The 20,080-nt window shown below is 40.8% G+C and overlaps 2 protein-coding genes across 17 annotated transcripts in view; both read left to right on the plus strand.

The window, feature by feature from the left end:
* RPL35A (ribosomal protein L35a) overlaps window positions 1-20,080 on the plus strand; it is a 114,733-nt gene that overhangs the window by 7,298 nt on the left and 87,355 nt on the right. The gene's annotated exons all lie outside the window — the stretch shown is intronic.
* LRCH3 (leucine rich repeats and calponin homology domain containing 3) overlaps window positions 115-20,080 on the plus strand; it is a 73,366-nt gene continuing 53,400 nt past the window's right edge. For all 16 annotated transcript variants that reach the window (XM_064165656.1, XM_064165662.1, XM_064165669.1 and 13 more), the window contains exon 1: window positions 115-398. In XM_064165656.1, coding sequence (XP_064021726.1) covers window positions 161-398 — 238 coding nt within the window. In that variant the 5' untranslated portion in view covers window positions 115-160. The remainder of the gene's footprint in view (window positions 399-20,080) is intronic.

Here is a 20,080-nt window from a genome sequence, read left to right on the forward strand (position 1 = left end):
CAGGGCGTTCGGGGCGCTCCGCGGTAGGGCGAGCGCATGCGCAGTGGGCGGCCTATCAGGGCTGGCGCAGGCGCGCTCCCTGACAGTCCCGGGCTGCTCCGCGCCTGCGCACTGCTCCTGCAGCCGGAGGAGCGGCAGCGGCGGCCGCGGAGGGGGGCAAATGGCGGCCGCTGTGCTAGCGGCGCCGGAGGGTGGCTCTGCTGTGATGCCGGCGGGGAATGCAGCGGCTTGTCCTCCACCACCTGGTCCATCAGGTCCGGGTTCGTGGAGCCGTTCCTTGGACCGAGCCTTAGAAGAAGCGGCGGCCAGCGGTACCCTCAGTTTGAGCGGCAGGAAGCTTCGCGACTACCCGCGGGCCAGCGCCGCCAACCACGACCTCAGCGACACCACCCAAGCCGGTGAGGGACGCGGTGTTGAGCAGGGGATGGGCGAGACAGCGGGGAAGGGGAGTCGGGGGAACGCCTTGCCTTGCCCTCGCAAGCGCCTCAGGGCTGGGGGTGGCCGATTTGGAGGGGGCTAGCGGCTCCCCATCGGAGACGGCTTGGGGGGCTGCCTGTTCTCCCTCTTCCGGAGGTGCTGGAAACGAGGACAGAAGAGGGCAGTAAGACCCCTGCTCAGCGGGAGGTTGAGGTGATCGATTTGCTGTCTGTTCAGTAATTTGAAGCTGGATGCACTAAGCGGAGACATTTTCTCAATGGATGTTTGGGAGGTCCCCTTTATTTCTCTTGAAGAGTGTACATGTGGGTGTAGAGGGGGATTTCTCCTCACCAGAGGCGATGCTTGGCCTGTTTCTCCTCTTGGGCCGTTTCTGCTTCGTGCTTTCGCCTCCTCCCTTCGCTCTCCGCCCTTCCTCTCCGCGGCTGAGGCAGGATGGAGGAGCTGTTGCAGGGTACTGCTCCTTCCTCTGCCCGTCCTGGGTCTGGGCGATCAGATCTTTTGATTTGTCGGTTTGTTTTGTTTCTGTGTCATCTCCACCTTAGAGAGGTGTCCCTTGGTGGAAGCAGTTTTAAAACAGAGTTATGTGGCTTTTCTCAGTATTGCCGCTCAGTGATGATGTGGTTCTTAGCCAGGCTTGTTCTCGTTCTGCTGTGACTTTGCGGGTGTGCGTGCACCCTCACCGGCTCTCATCTTGTGCTGTCGACAGAGGAAACCAGCTTTCCACAAAGGGCTGTCAGGTGTGCAAACGCTAACACCAACTTACACATTATGCTTTTGTTATTGTGATGTCTGGCAGCCTGTCAATAAGATATGAAAGGTACTGGGAACAGAATTATGTCTCTGTGCCTTCTTTTTCTCCTATGTTCTGTGGATAAAAACACTAGGGGAAAAAAAAGAACTGCTTTACAAGGTACAAGAAGCAATAGGGTTTTTTTTCCCCACTCTGCTGCTCAGATATATTCATGGGAGCAGACTGAAAATGTGTACTTGCCCTGTAAGCACTTCAATCATAAGCAAAAAGATGTCTGTGAAGCATGTTTACAGATTGCTGTGTTGAATAGATGAGACTTGGGAAGTGATGAGAGCTTGTGCAGGATGTGGATGCTTTCTTAATGTATTATACAGAGCAAATTTAGTTCATGTTTGTTTTGACTGTCTAGTTGTGTAGGTCAAGTAAAAGTAATTCTTAAAAGGTGCCAGCCTGTCATTTACTTGTAGCTTTGATTACTTCCTATGCAGTCGTTTAGACTTTCTAATGTTCCGTGTTCAACTGCAGCTTAGAAGCTTAGAAATAAACACCAAGTACCACTTTTTTTGAAGTTCCCATGTTTGTTAGTAAGTGTATTGCTACACTGCCAGTTAAATCGTTCCAAACAGAATGGCTAACTTCGTGCTCTGTCCTGTAACCTCCTACTGTCTCTAGTACACAAAAACACCAAGCAGAGCTTGAGACAAATGTGGTTTGTTTTGGTCTTGAACACATCTATATTTAGAAAACACTTCTTGTCAGAGTGTGATTGTGTGTGTGTGTTTGTTTAAATGAAGTTGCACAATGACTGTGTAGTAGGCTAGTCTGTAGGCAAATACACATTTGTGAGGGGCTTGGGCTTTTTTTTTGTTTATGATACTATTCATATACTGTACTCTTAAACAATTTGTGGGAATTCTTTTCTCCACCGAGGTTCCCATCTATTGTGGTGAATATTTGCATTGTAGTTGTTCAAGAAGCATTAAATGCTAATAAGCAGCAGTGCATGCAGTACACTTTTGTGCATTTATCATCACAATGAACCTTAGGAAAAAAGCTAGGGCTGTTCTTAAGTTGTAAGAAGCAAAGCTTATTGGGGACACACACACACATTCTGTTTAAATCCTGTATTTTGACAGCTGCTGTGAATAACTTCATCTTGTGCCTTCTTTTAGGGTGATCTCTTCTGTTACTTTTTGTTTTGAATAAGGCTGAGCAGTGGGGAAAAAAAAACTATGCAAGAGTTTCTGACCCCCAGTTTTCAGTTGAGTGCTCAACTACAAATTTAGTCCACTTCTTTCCCCACATAAGTTTCTTTCCTTCTGAAGCTTCCAATTCTTTTGTATAGGGTAGCCACAAGTAATATGGTGTAATATATACATGGGTTAGGTGTTATAAACACTTAAAATAAACACCTTAAATAAACTGCTTGACCGTAGCCTTCAAGTGCCTTAGTGCATGCTGTGCTGCAGAGACTAAAAGCACATCAAGTAGGACATGTATGTGTGGAGTTTCATAAAAGAAACATTTGGGATTACTCTCAAATGATGAGACTGAAGGAAAAAAAAGTGTATGCAGATCTTCCTTCTTTTTATGTACCAGGATAGACGCTTTTCCAGTGTGAATCACATTATACTGGTACAGCTCATTCTCCTTCTTGCAGTAATGAAAGTAATTGCGTGTCAGTGTAACTGCATCAATGCTAAAGAGGTGGGAATGAATCACATTCCTTGTTAATGTAACTACGCTGCTGGAAACGCAGCATCCTGCATAGCCTTAAGCCTTAACAGAGTCACTGGCCTTGCCTGGAAGCTGTGGTTAACACATCAGCCAGCAAAGGGGGTCAGTAGGATCAGGACCTTAGAGATTAGATGCTTAATCAAGTTTAGCTGGGTGCTCTGTGCACATTTTGAGTTGATGGTGGGGGAGTGGAGAATCCCCTTAAGTGGATGTCAGCCATAAGTACGTTTTCAGGCATTACATCAATGGGATGGTCACGTTTCTTTAGTTCTTTTATGGGTTCACAGTTGACAGTAATACTAACTCTGGTGCTCAAGCATAGCTTCTAGGTACCATTCTTAATGGCTCACTAAACAACCATCAGTCAAATGTACCTTTGGAAAAATACTTGATCAACAGGTCATAGAATATCTCAATTTGGATAGGGCACATAAAGATCAATGAGTCAACTCTGCTTCTTGCAGGACTTCCTAAAACCAAGCCATGCCATCAGGTCAGATTGGCTGCATTTGCATTCCAAATGTTAATATATTTCTTTTAGGCATTATTGGGAAAAAGAAAAGTTCCTCATCGATCATATGCTTCAGTAATTAAACTTTTCAGTGTAAAGGGAGTTCTCTAGTAATGTCAGAGCCTCAGTGATTTCTGAGCACTGCTGCCTTAGGGCTTTATAAACCAAGATCATTGTTCAAGGTTATTCTCAGAACTGAGCAGGTAACTTCAGCAGGCATTGAAGTAAAACCAAGTTTTTGGTTATTTTGTACTTTGAATGGAGTTAAGATAACATAGTGTAAAATCAGATTGAAGATGGGAATGACCTATGCCTGAGAGCTTTGGAATGAATTAGCAGAAAAGCAGCTCCACACAGTGCGTGATGCAGTAGTCCATGTAACATTGTGTGTGTGAGATGGCTCACGTACAACAAATGCAGTGTAATAACAGCTTAGATGCTGAAAGAGGGAAAAGCAGCTGTTCTTTTTGCTCATCCCATAGAACTTAATGGAATTTTAGGAAGTGACTCAAGCTTACTAAGTTCATTGATAATGGATGAGCAAGCTTCTGCATTAGCAAATATAGGATGTGCTGCTTCTCTTTTTGTTTTCATACTCTTGTTTAATCTGCATTATCTCTCCCTGTTTTTTCTCGGTGAATTACAACCCATTTGTTCATTCCAGTCTTGTTCTCCACCAGGGAATAGAAAAAGGAAAGGCTATGAAACGAGTTAGATATGAAAGGAAGCACAGTTGCATTTTGCCAGTGTTAATGTAGACTCTGATGTCATTATTTGACAGCCTTCCCAGTGGCCTTAAGCATACATTGAGCAGAAAAGTTATTTGTCCAACTCTCTGTGACAGCTGTAACTGCCTGAACCACTCACTGGCTCCCTTTTTAAAGGCAAGATGGGACTCTGTGGGTTAGTGCAATAAAAGAAATGGTTGTTGTATGGAAATCAGCTGGTGAGATGATTACATGCTCCATACTATGTCTTGTTTTTAGAATATATTAATAGTGACAAAGGAGAGTAAGACTAAAAATGAAGGGAAAAATATTTGTCTGTAATCTTCTTCTGAACGACTTTGCCACTTTTGTAGTTTTGTTCTTAGCAGCTCTCCACAGAAACAGTAAAATCTGACAATAAAATTGCTGTATGCTAAGGCCTTGCATTCATTTAGAAGGATTACAGTGACATTGAGTGTTCTGCAGTAAGAGCTCTCACTGGTATTTTTTCTTTGCTGCCATACATTTAGTTGATGTTACCTGATGAAATGTAAAAGAGCTTGAGAAGTATTCTGTGGCTCATACAGCCACATATCCCAAACGTTTGTGATGATAATCACAACAGAATCCAAGCCAACCTAAAATTAAGTAATTGTTTGACAAAACCCTCTGTGTTACCCTATCTTAAATGTAATTTTATTATGATGCTTAAGATAATTTGGAAGGAAATGGGATTGTTCTTTGTTCAAGTCACATGCTATTTGTCAGAAGAGTTTGTGGTGTTGCTACTTAGATTATCTAAAGCTTCAGCGTTAAACCCCATCCTTTTGTTTATGTGGTTCAGTCTTGTGCTCTCATTTTATACTTGCCAGTGCACTTACCAAGACCCAAATAGAAAGTCCCTGTACAGAGTTTCTGGTAGCTGTAGGGGTGAGGAGAAGGGAGTATGACAGTGTTTCCCCAAATTCTAGGTGGAAATGTAGCTTGTTCCATTCAGTGGCATTTTTTTTGGTCTGACCTCCTACTTGTGTCAGTCCCTCTATAATTTGACTGTTGTTCCTCCTTGTTTTCTTTCTTGCTACGTTTTGGTTACTAGCCTTGATCTCATCTGTTCTTTGCATAAATACTGGAAATTCTTAATTGAGTCTAATGGAGTTATCTGAGTGGTGTTTTAGCAAGTGAGTGAGTAGAGATCAGTTCTCTTGCTTTTTTCTGTTACCCTCAAAATGTGGAGAAATGTAAACTGTCACAGTTTATGGTTTTTGTTGAATGTGTTGGGTTAGGTTTTGATGAAGATCTGAGGTCTGCAGTAATGCTAAATGGTTCTTGGCACACAGTATTTTTGCCTGATGTTTTATAGCAGCTGAGATGGCAGAGTCTGAGCTTGTAGTTCTAATCCATGCTGCAGTGAAAGTAGTATGTGACATTTAAAATGCCTTTGTTTAGCTAGGTAATCTTTTCACACACACACAGTCCCACAATCTAAGTTCTACTACCAGTAAACTCCTCTAAGTGGTGCTGAGGATTGCATGTGTTGCTAGTTACTTCCCTAGTGGTCTTCCACTTCCCTGCTTCCATCATCATGACTAGACTGGATTTTTTTAATACTGTCCTTACTACATGAACCATCTTAGTTGTATTTTTGGACATGACTGTAACTACATAAAAAGTGAAGAGGGGAGGGTTTGATAGCTAAATATATTGAGCCATTCAGTCACATAAAGGACAAATTAGTCCATAGGAAAAAAGGAAGTGTCTTTGTTTCTCTCATGGTGTTTCCAGCCCTCTTCTTCCGTGGCTGTACCTAGGCTTGGAGGTAGCCAATTTGCTACTGGTGAAGCACTCCCTAAAGTCAGTTGTAAATACACAGCCTAATGTGATCTGAGCTCTACGCAGATGCCAAAAGGGGAAGTTCTGTCTTCATGTCCTACTGCGCAGTCAACACCAGCAGTCATATATGCCTTCCAGCAAGCTGTTTCATACTTACCTGTTTGAAAACAACCAGCAACTAGCTGGATCAAATCCTTGGACATCTCGCTACACTTCACGTGTGTGTGAGTGCCAGCAAACAGGGTGGAAAAGGCTGTATGGAGTGATGAGAATGAGAGGGTCTATTTTGGCAGATACCTAAGCTTAAACTTACTTGCATCAGTTGTGAAATCCTGCCTTAACTCTGTTTCGTAACCCTTTACCACTGACCTCTTTGTGAATTTGCTAATTATTTTCTGTAGAACCATGTTGTAGGTTTTGTGTCAGTGATCCTAGGAGTTGGTGGGTTTTTTTTTCAAGTGTGTCATAGAGAGCTGAATTGCATTCAGTGAAGCTTTACTGCCAACACATTTGGATCTTGTGCTTTTGTTTGGTGAAATACATCATTTTATGCAAGTAATTTCAAGCTGATAGTTTCAGTTCAGCTTCAGAATGTAGCAGATGTAATTAATTTCTTCAGTAGAAGAAGCAGCAGTAAAGAATTGATTACAACAAACACCGCAAATTATATAGCATATGTTAAAAATAAAATTACATAGTAGCTAGCAAAAAGGGTGTAACTCAATTCAGGGATTCTTCTTAATAACGAATCAGGCTTGGATCCCATGATGTTAGTCAAACATTGGGCGGTAGCAGTGTTGGTTGAATGGATTGCAGTTGTGTCTTTAGCTGAAGTGATGGGCTATGTGGTGTGCTTTCTTCTTTGCCTGCTGTGCCCCCCTCTGCAAACCTGAAGGGGTGAAAACCCATTCATGTTAAAAGTGTCTTGGCAGTTAACTGCAATACTGCTTTAATTTTCTGTATTGTAGGGTAAGCACAAAGTGTAGTAACTTTTAGTCTTTTCTTTATAGAATTGTTTTGTTTAAGCTAATGTTTTTCTATATATGCAGGAAGAGGGCTTTGTTTCTCACTTGGAAGTTCCTGAAACTGCCCCAGTAGTCTGTCACTTCAGCTTTACTTTGGATTCTGCACTGTAAACTGCTGCATTCACCGACAGAGCCCAGAAATATTTAGAGTTAGCAATTTTTTTGTTGTTTCCTAGTTGTTAATGTTGCTGATCTGAAAGGTAAAATTATTACAATCATAGTCTTCTATAAATGTGTTTCAAGCACTCCAAAATGAGGATACACCTGAAAAATCCAGTTTGCTGTGCAGCCCAAGTGTTTACTGCTGGGTTTTAACCGTAGTCTGCTCTGTGCAGAGAGCAGTGGGATTAGTGAACATCTATTCAGTATCCTCCCCCCACATTGTTCAATGACCCATGTGAATTTTAGTCTCTTTATTCTGCTTATTGTTGCAACTTAGCTCTGAATACAGAAATGGGTTATTGTTGGCTTGGGCTTTTGAGTATTGCTCCTTAGTATTGGAAAGGTTTCAAATACTACTTTTCATGTAATCTCTGAAGTGAAACAGGGTAATGTTACTGCATTTTGTGTACATGAAGTTTGGAATCATACAGAGTTTGAAAGCATTTGTTATTTTGGGGTACCAGAACAATTAGAGCCTGACATTCTAGGCAGCACATTGAAATTATCATCTTAAGTACATTTCTTTATAACTTCAGTTGCCTTGGTGACTCCTCAGGAATACTTGAAATCAAGGTCAACATGCAGAAAAATGTTAATATGTGACTAATTACTTCCTTTGGGAAAATTATTTTAGAAGATTTTGCTTGCTATTACAGAGGAAGCAGGTAGCACTGACAGGCTGCAATGACTTTTTCCAGAGCATAGGTCACCAGTTTTCAGGTTGCCCATCTCTTTTTCTTTCTGTATTTTCCTGCTTTTCCTCTAATGTTTTTTCAGCAATGGTCTCCTGCACAAGGCTGTTATTGTGGTGAGCTTTGATTCTTACAGTAACTTCATCTTTTCTGAACAGAAAAATCTTGAAGAGGAATGAAAAGTAATGTGTGGCTGTTTAATTAAAGACCTGTGGACAATCGATATGTACAGGAAATGAACAATTAAAGTTACATGAGTGTCTTTGATTAGAGACTGTATTGTCCACTTGCTTGATTTAAATATTAGTCTTCAACTGAGTTTTCTCAGTACAGAAGACCAGTGCCTTTTCTAGATTTTATTTCTAACAATGAATTCTAAATTCAGGGTGAATTTCCAGATTCAGTTCCATGGAATTGTGTTGGCATCCATATGACTCATCAGCACAGTTCGTATCTTTATGCCCATCAGGTCTCTCACTTGAGCTAATAAGCAGTTGCTTCTTGTTCTTTGGGACCTGTTTGTAGAGAGGGATGTTCTGCCTCTTGAGTTGTGCAGACGTTTGAGAGCAGAGGAGAGATGAGATGTGCAGGTCTTGGATTCTGTGATTGGTGCTCTGGAGGGGTTTGGAAACTACCAGGTTGGGGTTTCTTTCTCTGGTCACGTTACTTGTCCCTAGCAATATGTTTCTCAGTTCTGTCTCTTCTGCCCCCAGGTCTTGTTTTCATCTCCTTCATCCCAGCGCAGTGTCCTAACCTATTCTTTTCTTGTTAATCTTGCCTTCTCTCTCAGATGCTCTTTCAGGGCCACATTCAGTCATCTCCTCCAACTTGTTAGTGTGATTAAAAAGAGGAATAATTGATATCAACATTTGGTAGAAGATTCCTTTTAAATCCAAGGAGAACATTAATTTTAGGATGATCATGAGACAGATAGTAATTTAAACCTCCTTAAAATTAATTATTACTCTTATTTATGGCATTATATATTACCTCTAGGATCGGTCTTTGCTGGTTTTTGAGTTGGTGTCATGCACACTGTTCTCTAGGAGCGAGAGCATAATAGGTACTTGCCATTACACTGACTCCAAGCTTAGCTGTGGAATGAGTGTTTTAAAAAGGGACACAGTTGAATGTGGTTAGGAGCCATAAAATATCTGCCACTTCCCTTCATTCTGCTGACTTGTCAAGGGATGGGTAGATTTGTGCTTAGCAGGGTGAAAAAAAATTATCTTTGGCACCTATCTCTGCTAAAACAGCAAACTGATAGTTTGAGCTGTAAATGTGTCTAAGTATTCGGGTGTCATACACAGCATGGCTCAGTTCTGCTGTGCAAATCATGTCTTCATCATTCAGGGCTGCCTGTGTGTCAGAAATTTGTTGTAATTACCATTGGAAGTCTAAGAAGGAAAGCCTGCAAACTTCCCTGTTGGTACCATTTGCTGGTGATTAAATGTGAACTTTTCATTCTGAGCATGGTGAAGGTAATTTTCATGGGGACTACCACTCAGCCCCTAACTGATACTGTTCAGTCTGTCTTGTAGTTTCTTTTCTCGTTGAAAGCACTTCCTCATAAAAAAAGGCTTTAAAATTTTTCAGTTTAAAGGTAGTTTTATATGAGCTAGCATGAGAAAATATTTAACTGCAAATTTATTGCTGTGATCAAGTTTTTAAAAATGCTTTCTTTTAAGGTGCTCACAGTTTTATTCCTGATGGTTTTTAATCTTCCCTGAACATTAACTTGTAATTTGAAATAAGTGGTAGAAGATTTTGGGTTGTTTGTTTTGGTAGTGCTCAAATGAACAGCAGCTAAAAATCTTCCTGAAGTACTCCATCCTTCTTTCCCCTGGCTAATTGACTTGGTGAATGTTAACCAATGCTGTTTAGTGAGAGATTTATTCTCCATGCAGAGTAAGAAAGAGGCTTATTTTCTGTGCAAAAACATTCTTCTTGCAATCTGGTGCTGTTTACCTGAAGGTTTGTTTATGCTACCAGAGATATCCTTTTGAAAGTAGCGAGGCCCTTATTAAAACATAAGGATGTTGAGGTGCTGGAGCATGTCCAGAGAAGGGCAACAAAGCTGGTGAGGGGCCTGGAGCACAAATCCTATGAGGAGAGGTTGAGGGAGCTGGGCCTGTTTAGCCTGGAGAAGAGGAGGCTCAGGGGTGATCTTATTACTGTCTACAACTACCTGAAGGGGCATTGTAGCCAGGTGGGGGGTGGCCTCTTCTCCCAGGCACCCAGCAGTAGAACAAGGGGACACAGTCTCAAGATGTGCCAGGGTAAGTATAGGCTGGATGTTAGGAAGAAGTTCTTCACAGAAAGAGTGGTTTCCCATTGGAATGGGCTGCCCAGGGAAGTGGTGGAGGCACCGTCCCTGGGGGTCTTCAAGAAAAGACTGGATGGGGCACTTGGTGCCATGGTCTGGTTGATTGGATGGGGCTGGGTGCTAGGTTGGACTGGATGATCTTGGAGGTCTCTTCCAACCTGGTTGATTCTATGATTCTATGAAAGCAAACAACCCTCCAACAGACTCCTGCCAAAACCCTCACCGTCGCCTCCCAGCCTTCAAAATGAAGATAAAGCTGTAGTTTCTATCTGACTTTTAAATTTTATTCCAGGGCTGTACTTTATGATATGGGAAGGATGATAAAAACACCTGCACTGTAACTCTTTTTGACAACTTTGTGATATGCTGTATCTTTTATGGATTTAACTTCCAATACTTTTATCATTACATTCATCACAGGTTCAAGCGTTCAGGTGGTTCTGGTCATGTTGAATGAATGTGATAAATGAGAAACAAATAAAGAATGTGATGCAGCAAACTGCTTGTATTCTAGATCTGAAATGTATATTTTACTTTAGAGACTACTTTTGTGGCTATAAGCACTTCTGCATCCCATGTTTTCTGAGAAGCTGTTCTTTCAGATATTGACAATACCAGATTGCAAAGCCTGATTGCTGTGCTTGCTTTTTTCAAAACACTGGAATGCAGAAATCTCTTCCAGTTCATAGAATTTCTTCTAGACCAAAGTATAGTCAAGTACTAACAAAATAAATCTTTGAACTGAGATTTCCTTGCCAGAAATCTCTCTGCTTTATGAAATCAACGTGCTTCATATGTTTTTCTTGAGTTTAAGTTTTTTTGTTGCACCATAATGTTCTTTTTAAGTTAATATTAGGGAATAGGTAGGAGAGTTGTGTTCCTTGCTGGTAGTTAAGGAGTACACAGTGGTTGAAAGAGAGAAGGCATAGGGAAAGTGGTAGTTTTTCCCCTCCATGTTTTTCTGGTATGGTGTGAATTATGTAACTGAGTGATGCAAATGTAATCTTTTAAACATCTGCCATCTCTGCTTTAACAAATACATGCTAAAATGAGAACTGCCTTTTAACCTTCTTTGTGTCAACGTTCCTGCAATAAAACTTCTCTTCACTGTAGTGGAACTTCTAGTCCCTGTAGTGCTGCTTCAAAAAGTGGTTAAGAAATAAGTCTGTGGAAGCTCCATTTCAAGAAGGTGTTATTGTGAAACTAGCCAGCTGTAACGGGTTAACCATTCTGTTTCTCTTCAGTGCTCAAGTGAGGGAAAGTAACACACACACAAAAACCCCCTACTCCATGTTGAGATAAAACAAGTTCAACGTAAAAAGAGGTAGCATAAGGCACAATTATCTTTAGCCTATTTGCAGAGAATGCACAGCAAACTGCAGAAAAGTAGCAGCATGAAGCAGAAAAGCAGTGAACTAACCAACTTGCCCTGCTGCTATCCCCACTGAAAAGATGCCAACACCCAAACCCCAAAAGCCACAGCTTGGATCAGGAAGCCTCTCGTGTTACAATCTGAACTTCCAGCCCCATAATACTTTGCTTCAGTTTACACAATCGTTTTGAAGACTGCATGAGACAGGATGGTTTTGAGTAATAATAGCAGCAGATTTTCAACTCAAACCATGACAACTATTTAAATAACTTTTCACATTTAAATAAACTAAAAGATTATTCAATCCCTATTAATTTTTCTTAAACCAGTTTTCTCTTTGGATACGTGAAAAGAAAAAGCCAAAATAACAGTTTCCATCAGTAATGAAATGGTTGGCACAGTGCTGCCAAATTCACAGTATTTAAGTGGAAGACAATAGTTTTAGAGATTTGATAACAGCTGTTATTATTTCTATCTAAACAGATTTACAGACAGAAATATGATTTTTTTTTTTAACTGACTATATCCTTTCTATATAATGCAGTTATCTTCAGCTCTTAACTGTTGAAGATGTAGTGAGTGGAAATACAAGGGATTTGTAGAAGCAGTATTGCAAGCTGTATGAGCAGGTTCTGGGATAACTAGAATGAGATGTTGTCTTCTCTGTTTTGGGGAAGAAACCCTGTTTGGAGAAGAAGAGGCTCAGGGTTGACCTCATTGCTGGCTACAACTACCTGAAGGGACATTGTAGCCAGGTGGGGTTGGTCTCTTCTCCCAGGCAGCCAGCAACAGAACAAGGGGACACAGTCTCAAGTTGTGCCGGGGGAGGTCTAGGCTGGATGTTAGGAGGAAGTTGTTGGCAGAGAGAGTGATTGGCATTGGAATGGGCTGCCCAGGGAGGTGGTGGAGCCACCATCCTTGGAGATGTTTAAGAAAAGCCTATCTGAGGCACTTAGTGCCATGGTCTATTTGATTGGACAGGAATGGGTGATCTTGGAGGTCTCTTCCAACCTGGTTGATTCTATGAAGGAATTTCCTCTTCTCAAGAATGACTACAATACATCTCTGGGGCTTTTGCATTATAGTACTCAGAAATATGTCTGATAGTTGACAATTATTTGGGATTTCAAAACCAACCAACCAAAAAGACCTGAGTCAGAATCATGAGAATTTCTCCTGCATGGCACTGATGTGATGTAGTACTGTAGGTAGAGAAGGTCTGTCTGCATGCTGACATGGCTGCCACTTCACTCCTGGTGAGCAGTTAATACTTCTTGCATATAGACAGCAACTTGTTGAAGGAGGGTTTTTTGGAGACAAAATTTGTTGAGAGAGGTTTTTTTTCCTCTCATATACCTTTGTATTTTATTTCCATGCCAGTCAATTTGAAATTCTGTCACCACGTTACTTAATCTTGTAAAATTGCATGTTGTGCAAAGATGACATTGCTTAGGAGGAACTGGGCTTGTCAGTAATTAGAAGCCTGGTGACATCCTTTTTGATAAGAACAACTAGTTTGTGGTGTACTGGAGAGCTTGATTCATAAACCAGCGTCAGCCTGACTCTGGCAGGTAGCATCTTCCATAATGAGCAAGAAGGTTAATGAACTCGAGTTTAATACAGATGTGTTTGCATATTAAATGTAACTTTAATTTTTCCCCTCTGTAGCATCAGCATAACTTCACTGTAATAAAATTTCTTTCACTCCAGCTATTCAAGTGTTTTTACTTCATGTTGCTTTCCATGTGGCAGCCTTTTCGTGTAGCTCTCGTGAAAGAAGATCGATTGTGGTGCTGTATTGTTGGCTGTGACTTTTTCAGGGGATGTCAAACTCCAGTGGCAAATTTCCATTTACCAAATTTTCAATCAGTTTATGGTATCCTGTCTCTTACAATTGCTGCCACTCTTGATGTCTTACTCTGCATTTCTTTTGTGTTGCAGTTTTACTACGCGCTCCTGTAACTGTAGTTTAATAGAGATGGGGAAACTCTTATTTGGAAAGAATGTTAAATATTATCAGGTGAAACATAAAGTAAAATGGTTTTCAAATATATCTTATGTTGAGACTTCTCAAGTTCCTCTTTCTTGCTTTATAGTAGCCTGAAGAGTTTTATTTTAGCTGTGCTAGAAGTGTAGTTGCATTTCTGTGCTTCTTGGAAGAGATTTTTCTTCATGTTTTTTCACTTACAGTGGTGAGATCAGTATTATTTTCAGGGCAGGAGAAATATTGAAGACAATCACTATTGTTAGTGATTTATCATTGCTTCTCTTTTTGTATAAACTTTAAATATCCTGCTTGAGTCACATTACCCTTACTCCTTCTTTTGCCAATCACATATTTATACCTAAGCTAAATTCATCTGTAATGTGTCATTTTAATAGGGTCTTGGAAATGTTATATATCAGGGCCAATTATTTTCAATACATAAATCTTCCATTTTGGGGTATGTGATTCATTGGTTTATTCTTTGCTATTCAGTGTGAAAATCAGGTTTGTAATTCCAGGACTCATAACCAGTCCTTGGTGCACCAAAACCCTTCTCTTGTATCTCTGCACTTCTCTATGCAAACTTCTGAAAGTTCTTCAAGCAAAATTATTTCTCTTAAGTCTTTTCATTAACATCCAGGGACCTTGATTGAAATCCAGGGGCTGATTGTTGCAGTGGGACTGTATTTATCATATAATAGGTTGGAACCAGTTCTTTCACTGGAATTGCAGATTGTTGTCCCTCTTTTGTACCCAAGCCTGTTATCCTAGTAAGGCTTTGGGAAAGACAAATGGTTTGAACAAACACTAAATGTCTATTTTTAACAACACTCATTATTTTTAATAGGAAGAAATAACAGGTCCCAAGGTTTGCACATGGACTTACAGTCTGGCAACAGTTCTAGCATTTTCAAAGCTTTTTTTTTAGCCTCTTTTAAAATGAAACCATGACTTTGATTTAGGCATTACTTTTTTTTAAGTTGACTTGTTTAGTTAGTATGCGAAGAAACTTCATCTGGTGGGGGTGGGGGGGAGGAGGGGGGAACGAGTCCGTTCACTGCACACTTCCCCTCTCTGCTGACTTTGTGAAGCAGTCCTGTAAAATGAAACCCTGCTCTGCTGGATCCCAGTCAAGTATTTCATAAGCAGGGGGCTGCAGGCTGGGTGTCGTGTTGCTGGGGTGAGCTCTCCTACGTTTGGAGTGGCTTGTTTGTGTCCATGTGTTAGTTAGCATCTGTGAAGCAATTTCTCTGCAGCTTCAGAGATTTTTCCATTTGGATTTTTTTGCACATCTGCAAATGAACTTTTTTTTTAATATGGTTTTATGTATATACTGTGTTCAGTTTTGGGCTCCCTAGGTAAATAGGGACAGGGATCTGCTGGAGGGGATCCAGTGGAGGGCTCGAGGGTGATTAGGGGACTGGAGGGCATGGCTTAGGAGGAGAGGCTGAGGGACCTGGGGCTTTTTAGTCTGGAGAAGAGAAGACTTAGAGGGGATTTAATAAATGTTTATAAACATCTGAGGGCTGGTCGGGGGGGGTGGGGGACAGGCTCTGCTCACTGCTCCCTGGGGTAGGACAAGGAGCAATGGTGTAAGTTGCAGCAAAAGATGTTCCACCTCAACACAGGGGAGAACTTCTTTACTGTGAGGGTCACAGAGCACTGAACAGGCTCCCCAGAGAGGTTGTGGAGTCTCCTCTGGAGATTTGCAAGGCCTGTCTGGATGCATTCCTCTATGATCTCTGCTCGATTATGTGGTCTTGCTCTGGCAAGGGGGTTGGACTCGATGATCTCCTTCCAGCTCCTGATATCCTGTGTTCCTGTGATATATAGAGCTCCAAACCTACTAGCAGTTAAAACAGTCATTAAGAGGTGGAATAACGGAGATCTCTGGAAGTAGAATTCTCACCATTGTACAGTGTTGGTGGTCACCACACAGCTTTTCTTCTGTAGCTCAGTGTTTGCCAATTATTCTAGCAAGGCAAAAAAAGCTTTAATTCTCCTTTCTCCTGCTCCATGTGGTATAGATAGAGTTGCACAAAACTAATGTTTTTCAGGAGCAGGAGGCATAGAGCCAACCAGCCAAAGGCTTTCAAAGTGGCTACTGCTTGTTGTGATTAATTTCCATCATGGTCTCTTAAGAGCAATGTTTACTGTTAAACCTTGATTTAAGCATTTTCCTGAATAGGGATGGGCTTGGTTTGGTTTTGAAAGAAAATCTATTCTCAGTTGTAGTGAGAACAGTTTGCATTTTGTTTAGTGTGTTTGCTGCCAGGGTTCAAAATGCTTTGGGCTGTTTTTTCTTCAAAGTTGTATACAGTTAGTCTCAAATATTAATCTGAGAATCACTTAGATAGCTTTGCTACTAGGTTTTAGCAAACTTAGCTTTTAGAAAAGCCAAGATGTATGAAATTGTGACCACCAGTTCTGTAATCCTTGATCCCTGCTAATGTCTGCATGGTGTGTTCTTGACTGAAGATGACATTTATGGTTTCCAGATTCAAAGTGTATTTCATATTATGAGCATGTGTTTTGGCAGTTGCTGTCATTTATCTTCCCATTTGGCTATTGTCTGTGTTTGATACGGGATATTTTCCATACATATCCTATACTGTTGTTTTATTTCTTGATGCTAAAATGGCTTGTCCTGCTCAGATGCCTTGGTAAGACTCCAGCTCTTCTTCTAGAATTCTGACAATAATTGTCCTATTGAAAATTGCAGCACTGCTTGTGCAAAGTGTAACAGAGTTTTTTTGTTGGGGATGATGTCAGCATGAGAGATGGCCTCAAGGAGTCATTAAAAGAACATAGGACATTTGACTTGGACTTTATTGACTTTTCTCTTCAATAAAGTACCATTCTGCTGAAGACAGATTACTGTCTGCAATGGCATGAGACATACTTGATGACCTTACTGTGTAGTCTGATGAGGCTGTATCTAAGTGCTGTAAATATGAGGCACTCTGTTAAGAGCTTCAGCAAAACACAGTAATAGCAGGCATTTTACTTGCCTTCCTCTGAAAGTAACTGGCTTTTTATGAGAAATTACACACTTGGCTTTTTAGGAGCTTGGAATTTTTAATTCTGGTTTGAGCTGGTTTGTTTCTAATCCTACACTTAAGACATTCTGAAATGTACTCACAGATAAAATGTTTTTTGGTCTGTCCATCTATTGCTGCTTTTAAATAGCATTCTACTTAAACAGTCTGTGTCAGAAAAGGGGAATGAGGTAATGTGTTTTGAACAGTGAAATAAATAAGGGGAAATATATAAGACTAATGTGATACCAGGTAAATTGCAGCTGTTACATAAGCTGACATACGTGAAAAGACTTGGGGAATTTCATGTACAATACTAAGATGAATTAAGTCATTGCTAACTTTTAGTAAAATAAGCAGATGAATGATGGAGATATGAAGCCTTTGTTGATTCCATTTTACATTTCCAGCCCTCCTGACTTGATCTGTTGCTGCTTTTATTCTGTGCCACATTTCCTTCCCTAAGTAAGGATTTAGTCACAGAGCCACTGGAATTGCTGAATATATGAGCAAAATATCAGATGTTTCACTGGTGCAGATGAAAACCAGAGCAGAGCATTAAGCAAAGTGGCAGTAACATACAGTCTTCCTCACTGATAGTCTCTTCAGGCAGAACTCTTTGATATAGCTATGTACAGATAGTTGAGAGTGGTTTAACGATGTAGATGTGCATGGAGTGCTCAAGCTGGTTGTGGGATCACCAGCTGGGACAGCATAAGTTTATTCAAGAGGAGGCACTGTGATGCCTTATGGGGGTTTTCTAGCCTGCCAGCTACTTCTCCTCTGCACCAATCCAGATCACTAAGAACAAGTTGCTGTAGATTATGAAGTGACAATTAGGTTAGTTGTGCCCCTGTGAAACTAAGAATTTACACTCAAGTCTTAAAGTTATCAGTTGTCTGGAAGTATTCATGGGGAAATGAGGAGATGTAAAAGAAAATGAGAAATTGTTTCCTGATTGAGGAAGAGTCTGTGAAAGAAAGATAGATGTTTCCTGAAACATGTATGCCAAGACAGACTCAGGCCTATGGGAAGCAAAACCAGTGTGAAGTACTGATGCTTTTGGTAGAAATATGTCTGTTTATACTGCTATTCGCTCTCCATGATCCTGAGCACGAGAATTGGGAAAAGCAGAGATTTTGGGAATAAAAACAGTTATGCTTGCTGGGATTTAGAGCCTGAACCAAAGCAGCAAAACCAAACCATGTAATGGCTCTAAGTAATGGTGTTGCAAGAAAACTTTGACAAAATGAGCTCTGTCTCTGTTATTTTACTTGAGGTGGTTGCTTAATGCTAGGAGAAAACCAAATGCTCAAGTAACGAGGACTTTGCTCTGATTCACTTAGAAGTAATGTCTGCTTAGAAAATCCTGATTAAAGATTTCATTTCAGAGGTTCTTTTCTTCCTTCCTCCCTGTCTTTTTCTGAACCTTTTTGTAAAGCCAAGGCTGCAACTTGTTTGTCAACGTGCAGATAGCAGCTACTTTAAGGAGACCGAGCTGCCAAAGGAAGTCACTGCCCTTATATCCGCTGGAAATACAGCTCATGTAAATCCTCCTTAAGTTAGCTTCAGGCAAAACTTGCAAGAGGAGTTTAAACAACTTTAAAAATCATGTGAGCTAACTTGACTGGTTTTTTGCCTCATGTGAGCTGGGAAATGATCACAGCGTTGCAAAATCAGTAGCTTACAGCAAAGGGCTGTTGAGTATCCAGTTAAGTTCTATCCCAGGGGATTTTTCTCCAAAGCTTTCAGATACAATTTTAAACTGTCTTGGTTAAACTAGTATAACAGACTAGAAGTAGAGCTTTTATGCTATATGATTTGACTCTTTTTGGAGGGAATTGTTTTGTTTTTTTTTTTTAAGTCAACAAGAAATAGGTTTAGGTCAAACCAAAATAACCTCCTTTAACCAGGTTTATCAATGAAAGGATATATGCTGCCTTACTGGCTTTGTGGGTGAAGTTCAAAGGCTGCTTTCCCTGGAGGTAAATATTGTATGCATGTTTTGCAAAAACAACCCAGAAGGATCTGCAGTGCAGCTGGTCAGTGAGGAATGGCACTTCCCCAGTTTAACAGGACATGGTGAGCTGGAGACTGATTCATTTCCTTAGGGTTAGATTCTCTTGCAGCATTGCTTCTCCAGCTTTCACTTATTTCATTTTGTTTGGCTTTATGTTTTAGAGCTATCTGAAAAAGAATTGGGTTTATGCTTTTGGTTGGATGCCCAAATTTATTGAGGAAAGGGAATGAAATTGCTGGAAGAGATGAGACTGGGGAGGGGTCTGGAGGATGTGTGGTGATGTCTACCAGAAATTGGGAGTGGAGCATACTTTAAAATTTCTTTAACCCTAAAGGTTATAAGAAAGGGTTTAGAATGGATCCTTATTTTCAAACATAGATAAACAGTTCCATTCTGCATTGTCTCTGCTGTAGCAGCACATGAGTTGAGGTTTGTATTCTGTCTGGTTGTTTACTGACTGGTCATAAGGCCCAGCTGGTAGATCATCTGACTTCCTTCAGCTGCCTCCCTTTAAAGCCACTAGGTTTTGCTCCCTGCTCATCCGATATGTGGTTTCATCTCATTCCTGAAGCCTTTGTTTTGCTCTGCTGTGTGCCATCCTTAGAGTGTTCATGTATTGTACACTATAGGGAGGTACTCCTCCGTAATGAGCAAATGAATCCCCACTTGCAACTGTGTATTTGCTTCTCTGAAAAGGACTCAGTATTTCATTACAAGTAAGTGTGTGTGTGTGTCTTTGTGTTAAGGAGCCAAAAAAAAGTGCTTTTTCATGGTTGTTATTAACCAGCTCATCCAAACCCCAGCTACTGTTTAAAGTCGCAGTCCAGTTCTTCCCTGTACATGTGGTCACACATTCTCATTCTCTCCCTTATATTCGTGTTAGAGATTACACAACTGCAACATGAATGAGATCATGCCTCAGATGGACTGAAAACTATTTGTTGCTTTGGGGTTTTTTGCAGAGTTTGATCTCAGTAATAAGAACTAACTGGTTGTGTGTGGCTGCATCATCAGGGGTGCTGGTGCAAGGGAAAGGGATCACACATGGCCCTTAAGAAGTTCTTTGCTTCTCTGTCTTAGGGTGGCAGACTGTGAAGCCAGGATCTACACTGAATAATGAATAAATGACACTCAGCATAAGGTTGATTCATTTAGGCTTCTGATTTTTGTGCTGTAGAGTCAACTAGAGGAAAAGTAACTGGAATAGACAGAATATTGGGAGTTCTCAGTTCCTTACAATGACAGGAGCTTGTCCTTCTTGCCTATTCTCCAGTTACTACGCCAAGCCAACTGTATAATTGTGATCTGTTGTGTCCACTGTTTTGGAGTGGGTTTCTAGTTTTATTAAACAAGTAATATTATTCCTTGCAAAAGGAAAATGAAATTATTTCCATGGAAGTGGCATTTTATTCCAAATGACTAATCTGATAAGAATATTTATCCTCTTCTTGTGGTATCCATATGATCTTCTCCTGTGAGGAGAA

Source organism: Pogoniulus pusillus, chromosome 26, assembly GCF_015220805.1.
Source record: "Pogoniulus pusillus isolate bPogPus1 chromosome 26, bPogPus1.pri, whole genome shotgun sequence".
In the NCBI taxonomy this organism is placed as follows: Eukaryota; Metazoa; Chordata; class Aves; order Piciformes; family Lybiidae; genus Pogoniulus; species Pogoniulus pusillus.